The 15,502-nt window shown below is 42.0% G+C and overlaps 1 protein-coding gene across 6 annotated transcripts in view; it reads right to left on the bottom strand.

The window, feature by feature from the left end:
* Positions 1-10,756, bottom strand: part of UBP1 (upstream binding protein 1) — a 52,504-nt gene extending 41,748 nt beyond the window's left edge. For 3 of the 6 annotated variants that reach the window (XR_013814819.1, XR_013814820.1, XM_079794760.1), the window contains exon 1: positions 10,080-10,755. Coding sequence is in view for 2 of the 6 variants with exons in the window: in XM_079794760.1 (XP_079650886.1) it covers positions 10,080-10,192 (113 nt within the window). In the remaining 4 variants the exon portion in view is untranslated. Of the gene's footprint in view, positions 1-10,079 lie in introns of all 6 variants that reach the window. The other 3 variants (XR_013814818.1, XR_013814821.1, XM_079794759.1) reach the window with 3 other exon arrangements.
* Positions 10,757-15,502: the final 4,746 nt, after the last annotated feature.

Below are 15,502 nucleotides of genomic sequence, written 5' to 3'. Positions count from 1 at the left end.
TCCTTCTTATAAAAAAAAAAGAAGAAAAAAAAAGAGCAAGTCAAGAGTGTGTAGCTGCCTGTTTTGAAAGGCAGGAACTATTGCTGCCAAAGGTAGGTCACATTAGCACCATGAAATCACAAAGAATCATTTGATTAAAATGGTACTTTACAAAAAGTTTCCTGCTAGGCTTGGCAAGTGCTGAGAACATAAAGCTTCATGCTTAGTCTAAAACAATGGCATCTTCTGAGAAGCAAACAGTGGCAGTAAAAACAACTGCTATTTTTTCTCCCAAGAATAACTTGGGGCATTAATTGGGAGGCAAATGGGAGGGAAGGTGGGGGTGTCTTCTGGGGCACTGTCTATATTCTGTTAACCTGGGAGGTTAAACATACGTGGATGTTTGGCTTGCTTTTAATTTTAATAATTTAAAAACAGCTGAGATTTAAGTTACATATCATAAAATTCATACTTTTAAAGTATATAATTCAGTGGGTTTTAGTATATTCACAGAGTTGTGCAGTCATCATCACTACTTCCAGAACATTTTCATCATCTCAAAAAGAAATCTCGTACCCGTTGGCAGTCATTCCCTGTCCCTTTTCCCCCTACCATACTCCTAACCCCTGGCAACCACTGATCTACTTTGTCTCTATGGATTTGCCCATACTGGTCATTTAATCAAACAGAATCAGGTGGCCTTTTCTTAATCTGTTTTGAAGGTCCACCCATGTTATAGCATGTATCATTACTTCATTCCTTTTTATGGCTGAATGATATTCCATTGTATGGATACACCATTCTATTTATCCATTCATCAGATGATGAACATCAGGGCTGTTTCCAATTATGGCTATTATTCATAATGCTGCTGTGAACACTTGTATGTTTCTGTGTAGACATGTGTTTAATTCCCTTGGATATCTATATCTATCTAGGAGTAGAATTACTGGGTCATATGGTAACTATGTTTAACTTTTTGAGCAAGTGCCAGAGTGTTTTCCAAAGTGGCTGCACCATTTCACATTCCTACAATTAGCGTATGAAGTAATTGACATAATTCACTAAGATGTACATTTACATCTTGATAATTTTTCTATATTCATTTTTCAATAAAAAAATAATAAAATATTCAAATGAATAACTACTATAACACCAATATCAACGGCTTGTCTGAATTACTTTATTTCCCTTTTTGTTTTCTGCAAGCTGTTGACTAACTCAGGTATTTGGCTGGCCCATTTTAAGTAAATTTAATTTACAAACAAAATGTGGAAATGAAATGGGAGGAAAATTCTGCATTCCCTCCTTCTCGGATACATTTCTATTAAATCACTAGACTTATTATTCAGAAACTAGATTACCACTAATTCTACTTCTCTTTTATTTATACCCAAGAATTATAAAAACACTCTTCTGCACACAGTATAACTGAGGAACGCAGTCAGCGATCTCCCCCAGCCCTCCTCTGGAGTTCTTCTCAACACTGTGACCTAGGTAGGGGCTTAGTTCCACTTAAGTGGAACAGATACAAAAAAATGAGACTTATGAAGACTCAGATCAGTTGTCTTTATGAAAAAACAACCATACCAGCCACAATGGCTCTACAGTAGATGAAAATATGTATATACCTATGTCATATATATATATATATATATATATATATATATATATATGCATTTAAAATCCTCTTGGTGAGAATATAAGTAAGAATGAAAGCTATGACTTAGAAGTATTAGTTAATTATACTGAAAGGTGACATGGGGAATGCATAATTTTAAGATCCCAATGCTAACTCTGTGGGTTGATCAATAAATACACGCCATCAAAATATGACATAAGATGGGCCTGCGTGGCTCAATGGTTGAGCATTGACCTATGAACCAGGAGGGTCACTGTTTGATTCCTGGTCAGGGCACATGCCCGGGTTGCAAGCTCGATCCCCATTGTGGGGTGTGCAGGAGGCAGCCGATCAATGATTCCCTCTCATCATTGATGCTTCTCTCTCTCTCCCTCCCTTCCGATCTGAAACCAATTAAAAAAAAACCCTAACAGGTTTGGCTCAGTGAATAGAGCGTTGGCCTGCAGACTGAAGGGTCCCAGGTTCGATTCCCGTCCAGGGCATGTACCTTGGTTGCAGGCACATCCCCAGTAGGGGGTGTGCAGGAGGCAGCTGATCGATGTTCCTCATCAATGCTTCTAGCTCTCTATCCCTCTTCCCTTCCTCTCTATAAAAAGTCACTAAAATATATTTTTAAAAAAATTATAAATAAAAAGGAAAAGAGATCTTTCCCTCCTCTCCAAGCAACCAGACAGAACAAGCTATGTGAATACACAAAGAAGGCAGCTGCCTATAAGCCAAGAAAAGAAGCATCAGAATAAATTCTACCTTGCTGGACTTCCCAGATTCCAGAACTGTAAGAAATAAAAGTCTGTCTTTAAAAATAATAATAATAAAATATGACATAAGACTGCATAAAAATGCCCAGCCAGCATGGCTCAATAGTTGAAGCTTGACCTATGAACCAGGAGGTCATGGTTCAGGCACATGTCTGGGTTGTAGGCTCAATCCCCAGTGTGGGGCATGCAGAAGGCAGCCGATCAATGATTCACTCTCATCATTGATGTTTCTGTCTCTCTCTCCCTTCCTCTCTGAAACCAATAAAAAAATAAATAAAATAAAAAATAAAAAGTTAAAAAAAGAAGGTAATACCTAGAATAAGTTCATCAAGGTCGTGGAGGGAAAAAAGGCAAGACACAAGAAAAAATTTTTTAAATAGATACTATATATAGCATTCCCAAGTGATTCTTCCTATCCAGAACGATCATATTCCCACTACCTTGAGAAGACTTCTCAATTATTAATTGGTAGGTAGCAAAGGGTGCCACAGAAAGAGGGGGGTCAAACCCCAGCTCTGGAGGTTCAAATCCAGCTCTGCCATTTGTTGAGTGATACTATGGCAGGCTATTTAACTTCTCTGAGCTCTAATAATGGGTTTGTTTTTAATTTAGAATATTTTAACTATCCTAATTCTAGGCGCACATTAGATCAAAGGTTTTCAAAGTGTGGTCCGTGTAATCCTGGGGAACCCGAGACTCTTCCAGGGGGTACAAGAGGTCAAACCTATTTTCAGAATACACTATTGCCTTTTTTCACTTTGTTGACATTTGTACTCATGGCACAAAACCAATGGTGATTAAAACTGCTGGTGCCTTGGCATCAATCAAGGCAGGGGCACCAACTGTACTAACAGTCATTGTTTAAAATTAACTTTATTATATATTAGTCCTTGGGTAGGTATAATGTATTTCGGGGCACACCTAAGTGCAATGGTTGTCTCAACGAAATGATTCTAGCACTGGGATCTGACCTAGCAGTTTCTCTCACAGAATATTATTTTTAATTTGAAAGAAAAACTGACAAACTGAATATTCAGATCTGGGTATTTAACAAAAATTTCCTCAAAAATGAATAAGTGAACCCATCGTTTACAACTGTGATATTTGTTGCCAATGATAAAAATCTGACCCCTCCACCATGTGCTTTCTCTGATAAGATAGTGGCCACATTGATTTTTTGATACCGCATAGTGAAAAGCATCAACATTTAGAAGATCTGCACAACTCAGAAAAAACCACTGTTTTTTTCAAATTAACAATGCATGCACATTTCAAAATCATGCAGGGTAAGAGATCAGATTAAGTCCAAGACAGACCAATTGATTCTAATGTAACAAGACAAAAAAAACACAATGACACAATTGCCAATTCTAAGTTGCAATTTTAAGAAACCACCACTTGTCAAGTGCTGGTATAATATCAAAGAATATCTAACATTACTTAAAAGGGCTATTAAAATAATCTTCCTTTTTCCAACCCCATATGTATCTGAAGCTAGACTTTCTTCATGTATATCAACCAAAACAATATATTCCAAAAGCAGATGAGAATTGATTTGTTTTCTAAGTGAGATATTAAAAAGATGTGCAAAAAGCGTAAGACAATGCCACTCTTTTTCACTAATATTTTACTTAAGAGAATAATATTTTAAATAGGAAACATTGAGAGGGAGAGGAGATAAAGTAAAAGAGAAGGAAAGTAGGAAAAGGGGCCTTGAGATTATTAGGAGATGGCTACTTCCCACTTCCCAGTAATATAAAGGCCTTTGTTATTTTTAAAAAATATGTATTTTATTGATTTTTTACAGAGGAAGGGAGAGGGACAGAGAAACATCGATGAGAGAGAAACATCGATCAGCTGCCTCCTGCACACCCCCTACTGGGGATGTGTCCGCAATGCCCTTGACTGGAATCGAACCTGGGACCCTTCAGTCCACACGCTCTATCCACCGAGCCAAACCGGTTAGTGCTAAAGGCCTTTGTTATTTTAAGTAAATTTTTAAATTTATTGATTATGAAAGGACTACAAAAAAACACAGCATACTATTCTATTTAGAGACAAAGTAATTTGAGATTGAGACAAAGTAATCCATAAATGAGTGAAAATGACACCAAGGAGTGATCTTACTCAAAGTCATTCTGCTAAAATGACAAGAGATCCTCTGAACTCAAAACAGTATTCACAGGTATATTCTAGCTTTGCTTCCAAAATTTTATTTTTCATGTTTAAAAACAACAGCTTTGACCACTACATATCAAGATTGTCAAAGAGAAGGAGACAAACACTAAGCGCAATGATGTCTGAGATTGAAACCCAGATCACAAGGACAACAGACGAAAAACCGTGAACCACATAAATTCTGTACTTTACATAACAGTACTGCACCATGGCATCTTTTAAAACTGTACTCTGGCCCTGGCGGGGTGGTTGGAACATGGTCCCATATACCAAAAGGTTTTGGGTTCGATCCCCTGTTAAGGCTACATAAGGAAGGCAACTGATTTGATGTTTCTCTCTCACATCAATGTCTCCTCCCTCCGCCCCCTTCTCTCTCTTAAGATTAATAAAAACATATCCTCGGGTGAGGATAAAAAAAATTGTACTCTGGTTATGGAAGTAGGAGGAACTGGGTAAAGGGTTCATGTCAACTTGCTAGACTATCTCTGTAAGTTGTAAATCTAAAATCATTTAAGAATAAAAAAATTAAGTTAAAAATGCGGTTGCACTTAATAAAAACTAGTTCTTTTGTAGTCCATATCTCAAGATAACAATTTTACAAACTCCAAAAAACTCAGCAAGTTTTTTTTTGTTTTGTTTTGCTTTGTTTTAATATATTTTATTGATTCTTTAGAGAGGAAGAGAGAGGGATAGAGAGTTAGAAACATCGATGAGAGAGAAACATCCATCAGCTGCCTCTTGCACACCCCCTACTGGGGATGTGCCCGCAACCAAGGTACATGCCCTTGACTGGAATCGAACCCGGGACCTTTCAGTCCGCAGGCCGACGCTCCATCCACTGAGCCAAACCGGTTTCGGCAACTCAGCAAGTTTTAAAAGAGATTGCCACACCAAGGTTCAACACAGATCTGTTTCATATCCATCTATTAGTCATGTACCAAAGCAAGCAAAATAATTGTTACAGAGCTCCTAAATTCAGTCACAGAACCTAAAGCAAACAAAGATGAGGCATCAGATGGTATTTCCACTAATAGCAAATGTTTAAGTATGTCTTGGCAAATTGACAGGTGTCACCTTAATATCAAATTTATGAGACCCTATCAATAAGCTGTCACATTTCAAACAGCCCTGAACGAAGGATATAAACAGCATTGAATCTTGTTTTTAGTGGGGAGAGGGGACACTATAATTTTTAAAACAGAACACAAAATCTATGGACGAATAGAATGTATGTTAATTAGTTGACATTTGTTAGTCTATATAAAAGTTATTTCTTGAATATAAGATTTCAATACGCAGCAAATCTTTCTAGAGGCAATCAAAGCCTATTATTCATCTATCTTTTGGAGCAGGGGTTGACTAACTACATCCCAAGGGTCAAATACAGCCAGACTGTTTTTGTACAACCATGATCTAAGAATGGTTTTCACACTTTTAAAAATGGTTGTAAACAAACAAAAAAGCGTGATAGAGACGCTCTGACAGGCAAAGCCTTATAATTTATCTGGCTTTTTTTTTTTTTTTGCCAATCCGTTTGAAGGTAATACATTTAAAAACCAGTATGAACAATATGATCTGAAATCAATATGGTTTCAATCAATAACTTATTAAATTCTTATAATTCAGCCAAGATTAAAGCCAGAACAAGATTTTAAACTTTGAAATGAAAAGTTTTATAGGAATTATTGCCAATTCTGGAAGTAGTCTCAGGCACCACTATAATACATTTTTAACATTTCACTGATCCTAAAATTTTTCTATACTTCCAAGACATGTCACCTACTCAAGAACCCTTTGTTTTATTTAGCATGAGACCAAAGAAAAACATCTGCTATTAATAGCTACATAATAAACCATATCCTTAGTAATCTTTCACTAACTTAAAACTGATCAAGTTGAAATTTTCCCATTACCTCACAAAGTCTGTACACTGGCATTTTAACCTATCAATCAATAGAGGAAATTTGTCTTCACCTCAAAGCAGTTTTGATTTAGCAAATAATTTGTAAACTATGAGTGCATCTCCTACAGAATCTGTAATGTGTAACTTTTGCTTCAAAATAGACTTATACTACAGGGAAGTTTAACAGGGCAGACCAATGTCCTTTGTAAGGTAATAATTTAATATCAAAGTTTTTATGTGTAGTCTAAAGAAGTTGCATTATTTCTTTTTGGGGGAAGGGGGTTTAATCCTCACCCAAGGATATTTTTTCCATTGATTTTGAGAGAGAGAGAGAGAGAGAGAGAGAGAGAGAGAGAGAGAGAGAGGGAGAGAGAGAGGAACATCTATGTGAGAGACATATCGATTGGTTACCTCCCACATGCACCCGGACCAGGTCGGGGATTGAGCATGCAACACAGGTATGTGCCCTTGACCGGAATCGAACCCAGGACCCTTCAGTCTGCGGGCCTTGCTTTAACCACTGAGAAAAACGGCCAGACCGGTATTATTTCTTAAATCCTGAAAAGTAACATGCTACAGATTATAATTTCATGTGAACAATGATGGAAAGAAAATTACCAGTGGTCCAAATGACCCTACTAGAAGTTTGAGTTACTTAGTTACCTGGTCCTTACTTCACAGAACATGAATGACCCAGATTTCAGATGAGTTTCAGCCTTCATTCAGCATGTGGGAGCTGAGCCTTCATTTGGAATGGTAGTGCCACTGACAGGCCACTGGGGCCAATCACTTAACATCTATGAGCTTAGGTTTACTCACTTATAAGGAAAGGACTGGTCTATTGGTTTTCTAGGGTCTCTTCATCCATCTCTAGAATCCTGATGTTGTAACAGAGATTTTAAAAACTCTATGTAACCTGCCTCATTTTCTATAAAATCTGAAGCAGCTCATATCTCACAACAATACACACAGAAGAACACAATACACAAAAGGAGGGGAAAAAGGGCAGCAAAGGCAATACCAGAAATTAGCCTCAACATATCCCAATACTATCCACCTACATCATTTAATGCAAATATATTTTTAAGTTAAGTCAGACAATTGAGAAAAAGGATCTCTTTCAAGCTAGGTACCATAAAACCTGAAGAAACCATTTTCTAAAAAGAAGTCTTTAAAAATCCCTCTTGTTTTAAGTCATCCAAAAATCAAATACAGTAAGCATACTCCACTTTGAAAGGAAAATGCAAAGCTGCCTACAAAGTAAACTTTTATCAATAAGTCACTTTTCAGCCCTCGCCTGTTTGGTTCAGTGGATGTAGAGCATAGATGGGCCTGTGGACTGAAGGGTCCCAGTTTCCATTCCTGTCAAGGGCACATGCCCAGGTTACAAGCTCCATCCCCAGTAGGGGGCGTGCAGGAGGCAGCAGATCAATGCTTCTCCCTCTCTCTCTCCTCCTTCTCTGAAATCAAGGAAAAAACAAAGTCACTTTTCAAATAATTTCAAGTTTAGCGCAAGTTTACTTCTTGAACTTGAGAGAACAAATGAAAGAAGGACAAGCATCAGTCGCCCTTACTTCCCATTTGACACCAGAGGAAAAGAGACTGCCATGCAGTGAAAGGCCACTGGGCATTTCCGAGACCCACCGGGCCGCAGAGAGCTCCAGGTCCAGGTGGGGAATGCGATGCAAACAAAGGCAGCACAGCTTAAAGCACTCAGACTTTCTCCAGGTCAAGTCAATTTTGCAATTTCCTAAATTTGAATCTCAAATAAAGGGTCTTGAATTTGCAAGAGGCAAGGACTCTCATGGGTTCCTCTTAGTTTTTGAGGAGCAAACGGATACCCAAAATATATGAAAAAAATAACCAAAATTTGCCTTCAAAGATACTTGAACATTTTAGATTAAATGACACATACCGTATCACCAATAACCAAAAGCATTCAAGGGGAAAAGTTTCCCCATGAGAAGTGTTGTAAAAAACACAGAATTACAAAGATATCACACATTACTTTAAAAAAAAAGTCAGGGAAAGGTTTAACATCAAGATTTTACTTCCTTTGCACAAAATAAAAGTTCATTAGTTGGTCAAATCACTAAAACAAACAGAACTCTTGGGGGAAAAAATAAAAGCTCAAAATAACTCAATAAACAATGCTCTCAGCAGCAAACTTACATTTTGTCATCACTGGTAACTGAGAAGCAACTGAAGAGACACATTGAATTTGTTTCACCTGCCCTCCTATTCCTTGTAGGGCAAGTCCAGGTCTCCGGGAAAAGCCGGAGGCCACCTTTTTCCCCAGGCAATCGCTGCCTCTAGTACTCCCATCTGGGTTGACCCTATGACTTTCAGTAGCTCAATTTCCTCAACAACTGAAACAGTTGTTCCAAAACAACAAGCCACCTCATGCAGTTGCACAACTGCAGAGAGAAGTAGTGCCAAGTTCAGAGAGACCAGCACAGACAGAATCAGGGTCAGAGACTGGTGAACGAGGGCTTTCCTTCAAGCACTTCCTCTAACACCTCCATCTTTCTGAGAGTTACTTGTTTATAAGACTTAAAAGCCTAATTACTTCAGGGAGCAGCCCCCGCCAACCCAGGCCTACACTGACCCAGAAGTCTTTCTTCTTCAGGACATGTGTCCTCCCCAAGAGCAGCAGTGACATGGATGGAGGCTGCTGGGCACCTGGACAGCACTTCAGGGCATTCCTTTAAGGAACACATTTGGAAATAAATATCTCACTTTAGTTCGCATGAACAAAAAGCTGCCAAACCATCGCGTTTCCTACTTTAAATGGGGCGACTTTATAGTATGTAAAACGGAATTTCAAAAAAAAAAAAAAAAAGCAAAGAAATAAAGAGCTGCCAAGTTGACAGGGGTTAAAAGAACAGTATTGCTCAGGATCAAGGCCGGAGACGAAACTCAGATCAGTTTCAAGCCCTCAAATTTCAACGAAATGAATGGCTGCCGATACAGGCGGTGAAGACTCCACAAACTTATTGTTTGTGGTGCATTCACCGTATCTTAAAGGCGTCTTCAAAAGGAAGCAAGCAGCCTAAGAGGGTAGTCCCCAAAATGAAAAAAAATTTCAATTTGAGACAAAGAACCGTCACTACTGCTGATGTGCTTTTCTCCCCTGTGGCTATTGTCACACGGAATCACGTGACTAAAATGTGCAACTAGGAAAGACTACAATGTAGAACAGAGTAGGTAGGAACCGATTATCCAAACTTTGGAGAAGTACGTTCCCCATTGTAAGTCCTAACATTTCGTCCCGTTTTCCAGCTCTAAGTGGCCCGTAAATCACTTGCAAGGAAATGAGACCCCTTCCCCATCAACCCAAGCCATCGTTTGTAACAGCCGGGCGTGTTTTACAGCAAAAAATGAAACCCTCGGCCATGCCGGGGCCCAAGGTTGCAGGGCCGCGCTCCCAAGCCCGCCACCGGGCTGGGCAGAGGCCTGCGAGGCTGCACGGCCCCGGCGGCCACGCGGCAGGCCCGGACCCCGAGCCGGGTAGGCCCGGGGCACCGCTGATCGCAGCCGCGCCTGGCAAAGGCCCAGGGTCCTGCAAGCCTTTCCCCAAGGGTACGGAGGCGCCCGGCCGGCCCAGGCCGTCCCGTACCTCATGCTGTAAGCGCCGGCGCCCAGCTCCTGCCCGATGCCCGTAAGGCTGGCGTCGAAGTCGTGCACCAGCCCGGACTCGATCACCTCGTCCATCTTGAGCACCCAGGCCATCTTCCGGCCTCGCCGTCACCCGGCGCGCAGCGCGGCGAAGAGGCCGGAGCTCCGCGGAGCGTCCTGGGGGAGGGCGCGGGTGAAGCCTCCGCGGCGCGGCGAGTGGTCACCAGCGGCGGCCGGGGCGGCGGCCGGCACGAGAGCGGCCGGGGCCCCGCGGGCAGGGCAAGGCGAGGAGCTCAGGCGGGAGCGGCAGGGCCGCCGGCAGCGCCTCCCTCCCGCGGGCGCCGGCCCCGCGCCTCATGCCGCCGCCGCCGCCCACCCCCGGCGCCGCTAGCGCTGCAGCCGCCGCCGCCGCCCGTCCCGCCCCGGGGCACCCGGCTGCATCCTCCCCGGGACTGCGCGGGGAGGGGCGGGAGTTCAGCCCGCTCCGACGACCGCGCGCGGGGGAGCCCGCCCGTCCCCCGGTTCCCCGGCCTCGACCCCCGGGCTTCAGCCCGCCCGCCCAGGCTCTACCGCCCCGGCCAACCCCGCCGACGCCGCTCCGCGGGCGCGGACGATGGCTTCGCCACAGCTCCGGCTCGAGCTCACTCGCCGCTTCCGCCTCCTACGGCTCCGCCCCGGCCCTGCCCCCGCCCCCGCCCCCGCCCCCGCGATTGCCCCCCGGCCCAGGCCTGCCCCGCAGGGCCCGCGCACGGGACAGTCCCGGCGCTTCCCGGCGGAGGCACTCTCCCTTCAGGGAGGCACGACCCCGCCCACACGGCAAGTTCCCAGCCCCGGCGGCCGGCTGCCCTTTCACACCGGCCCAGGAAGAGGCGGTGCCAAAAGGGCTGTCTGTTTTCGTCCATCCTGAGAAGCTAATTGATTGACAGGCGAACAGGACAATAAAGGCAAGTGCTTGGTCGAAACTCCCGTGAGCCTCTGTGCCCCTGTACTAAACAACCAATCAGAATGTTCTTCCTCTTGGGCGGGTTCCAGGACTGAATTTGCTGCCAAAAGAAGGAGTTCATTGGACCGCACTAGACCCCACTTCCTGTGGTGCATTACTCCTCTATGGTCTTTTGGGTTGTCTTTGGATTTTGCTCACACTACCGAAGAGAAAGCGGGTGGGAGTCTTAGCCAATGGGCTCGCACCTTATTTGTGGACTGAAAGGCCCATTGGGCAGAAAAAGCTTGATTGACATGAATATAAGTCAATCAGTGGTCCCAATAAAGGGTTCTGGAAAGAGTTCCCACAACTGCTGATTCCTGGGAGCAGTATGGCGAGCTGGAGTTAAACTATGGGTTCGTTAGCAGTAACAGCTGGCAATCGTGTTATTTATTGTCTTGCATTTATTGTACTCGGATTCACTGGGCTTAGCTAGGAGCTTCTTATTCAGGGTGCAGTTATATGACTGGGGCTAAGCCTCAAGGGCTTCTGTACGGAGGGACACAGAAGAAATAAAATGGTGTTGGTATAGTCATTCTGCCAAATGAAAATTAAGTTGGTTGAGGTGTGTGTGGTAGGCAATTAGACATGAGTAGAACAAGGACGTTGGGCCAGGTATAGAAAGGTCACCACGGTGGAAAGTCCTTGGAGCCTAGCAGAGGACAATTGTAGGGTGGGACCTTGCCCCCAGGGTGATCTTTCCTCCCCTAGCATATCGCTGGTCCTGTGGTTTGGGCTCCCTAGAGATAAGATCTAGGCCTCAGTTGTATTTCAGCTCCAGGCCCAGGAAAGCAACAAAATCAGACAAGCCACACCAAAGCTGACCTCAGGACCAGCTGCATTGAATAATGACCCCCTGCTCTGGTGCCACAACCCTGCTAGGACACACCTGGAAAACTGCTGACCATTCTATTGAAATCTTCCCTGGGGCCTACCCCAAAGTCTCCACCCTTAAAACCCTTAGGACAAAGGACCCAGCAGGCTCTCCCTCCCTGGAGCATGCCCACACCTTTCCCTTAATCCTTTCCCCTTCTTCCCCTTTCCCATCCCCCAGACGTGTTACCATTAGCTTCCTCACTCCCAAACTCAAAGGGCCCTTTCTTTACTTGTATAAATGTTCTCTTATAGTTGGAGTCTTGGCTCTGAATTCTTTCCTAGCCAGAACTCAAGTACCAGGGTTGCTGAACCCAGGTCTGGTCTGACCCCATAGGTGTAACACCCAGTGCTGTTCCAGCCACCTACAACAGAGAAATGGAGACAAGATTCTATTCTTGTTTTAACTAGCCTGGGAACGTAAACTTTCGACATTTACAGTCCTGCTTAATGCCTGCATATACATCAAACCTCAGATAAACCTCTGATTACCCCCTGGAGGACTAAGGAAAGAGTATCTAGACATCCTGGAGGACTAAGGAAAGAGTATTCAAGTAGCCATACCACCTGACATCTATTATCCATACTGCCTGACATCCATTGTCCAAACCACCTGAGGATTACAATCTTGGACCAGTCCAGAGGCTAAGAATGCAGGACTGATTCTTCTCAAGAATGTACTCTTAACTATAAGAAGCTTTTCTTCTTTCTTCAGAACATCCTGGATATTACCTACTTGTGTGTTTAGTTTGCAAACCCTAAGACCCTTGAATAAATATTTATTTTTAGCCAAAGCTTTCTGATTCATTTACCATCAGTCAACAGTACTCACATGTTTATAGCTCGATCTTGGTTGTTGTCTGGGACCTCAATTGGGGCTGCTGGAATTCCTACAACAAAAATCCTGTAAGGTGGGTTTACCCAGAACTCCCCTTACTAACTTGATGTTTTCTCTTAGTACTTTTCCATCCACTGCCTCCCGACCTGCACCTGGGCTCTAAATGCCCATTTACCCATATGGAGTTCAGCCCAGTCTCTCCCACTGCAAAATCACATTGCAGTGGTCCCTATACCTATTGTGATGCTCCTGAATAAAGTCTGCCTAGCCATCTTTAACAAACGTAGAATTTTTTTTTTTTAACACTGAAGACCCAGGACCAGAAACTATTGCAGAATCTTTATTCTGTAGCGTATTTTATTAGTCAAACAGCCACATAATCAGATTGATGGGAGTAGAGTGAAATAATTTGGAAGTCATGTTTTAAAATTTCTGAAATCCACACTCTGGCTACAAATGTTTTACATTTGATGACCTTGACAGTTTTGAGGAATACTGGTCACATATTTTGTATGATGCCTCTATATTGGAATTTTTCTTATGTTTTTCTCATGTTATTGGCTTTGAGGAAGAAAACCACAGGGGTAAAGTGCCCCTTTATCACAAATAGCACATGGTTTACCAATGTAGATATTGACTTTGATCACCTGGCTTGTCAGGTTTCTCCACTTTTTTTTTTCTAATATTGGTAATGTTTGTCTTCTCTCTTTTTCTTGGTTAGCTTGGGTAGAAGTTTAACCTTTTCAAAAAAACAGCTTTTTATTTTTGTTGATTTTTTCTCATAATTTTGTTGATTTTTCCTATTTTCAACTTCATTGATTTATTTTTTGTTATACTGTTGTCTTGCTTTATACAGTATATTGTTCTCAAGAAGACTAATGCCTTCCTCCTTTTATTTAGAAGTCATTGATCTGTTTGATTCCAGGCCCAGAGGATTTCCCCCATTACCTTTAAAGTCTAGTGGTTTTCCGAGGATATGTCTAATAATTATTTCAGAATAATTTCTCCAGGTGTGCCTTTTGATTATGTTGATTCATATCTTCTTTTCTTTCTGGAAGGTATTTTTGGATTTTAAATATTTATTTTTTTAAATATTTATTCCCTTTTATTGTGTGTGTGTGTGTGTGTGTGTGTTTGTGTGTGTATGTTTAGAAACTCCAACTGTGTGGATGATGAATCACTTTTGCCTATTTTCTACCAGTTACTTTTTTTGTGATTACTTTTACCGCTGACTTATTTCATTTTCTTGAACGTTTTATTTCCTCAATATCTCTTATTTTTCTGTGAAAATTGTTTTATCTTGGATACTTTAATTTAGTCTTCTTTTCTGAGTATCTGAGATCTTTCTTGAATTTTTCTTCTATGTCCTGTCAACTCTACTTAATATCTTTCTGTTTTACATCCACACATATTCTGAGTTGTTTTTTTTTAAATATATTTTATTGATTTTTTACAGAGAGGAAGAGAGAGGGATAGAGAGTTAGAAACATCGATGAGAGAGAAATATCGATCAGCTGCCTCTTGCACACCCCCTACTGGGGATGTGCCCGCAACCAAGGTACATGCCCTTGACCGGAATCGAACCTGGGACCCTTGAGTCCGCAGGCCGACGCTCTATCCACTGAGCCAAACCGGTTTCGGCTATTCTGAGTTTTTGAATTTTTGATTTAAGGTGTTTTTGATTTACAGGTGTTATCTGTATGTTCATTTTTGTGAAGATAGACTTATTTGGGAGTATTGAATATTGTCTAATAGGAATCTTTAACTTATAAAGTCACAATAGTATTCCTTTGCCTCAGCCTTTGTAACACACTAAACACAGAAGCATTTTTCAGGCATGGGCATCACTATATGCAAACTAGGGTTCTAGTTGCATGAATAATGGTTCTTAAGAAAGAGCTTTCTTCTGTGTCTATTTACATTCATGCTCCAAATTACAAAAGCATTAAACTTGAGGCTCTCAGGCTAGCATGGTGATAACTGATCTTAATAAAAGTGGTCACTAAGAAGTTTTAAGTCTCCCATTAAAAATATATATATTTTTTAATTTCAGAGAGGAAGGGAGAGAGATAAAAACATCAATGATGAGAATCACTGATTGGCTCCCCCCACTCCTCCCCCCCAGGGATAAAGCCCACAACCTGGCATGTGTCCTGACTGGGAATGGAACCATGATCTCCTGTTCTGGTTCATGGTCAGACACTCAACCACTGAGCCACACTGGCCGGGCTCTATGTTGTTTTATAACTGGTATGAAGTCATGCAGGTTAAAACTGGTGAGCAGCAAGTAAATGCCGTTTAGACAAATGTTTGGCAGAACATGGTTGATAAATATTGAGAAACAACAGGTCTAATTTGCAGTATTAGATTAAGTACTGCTCAACTCTTTTCTTGGTGAACTTCATTTATAAAAATAAGTCTACAGCGGGTGGCCGAGGAGAGGTCAATGGGGGAAAGAGGAGACATTGTAATACTGTATGTAATACTTTAAACAACAAAGGATTTTTTAAAAAGGGTCTACAAAAGAGACTGCGTTTCTGGAAAAGCAGTGTGCAAACTGCAGCTTCTCAGGCAATCCATGGAAAGCTGCTGGACAATTAGATCTTCAAGCAATGATAGGGTTATATTCCACTCAGGGTTCACAAGAAGTCACGTTGTGGGGGTGTTTTTCCACACATCTCATTGAACTAGGACTACATTTTTGGAAAGAGGCTTAACAGAATTTCAGTAC

This window comes from Cnephaeus nilssonii (genome assembly GCF_951640355.1).
Source record: "Cnephaeus nilssonii genome assembly, chromosome: 17".
Classification (NCBI taxonomy): Eukaryota; Metazoa; Chordata; class Mammalia; order Chiroptera; family Vespertilionidae; genus Cnephaeus; species Cnephaeus nilssonii.
The sequence above is the reverse complement of the archived record's forward strand: the minus strand, read 5'-3'. Positions and strand labels throughout refer to the sequence as shown.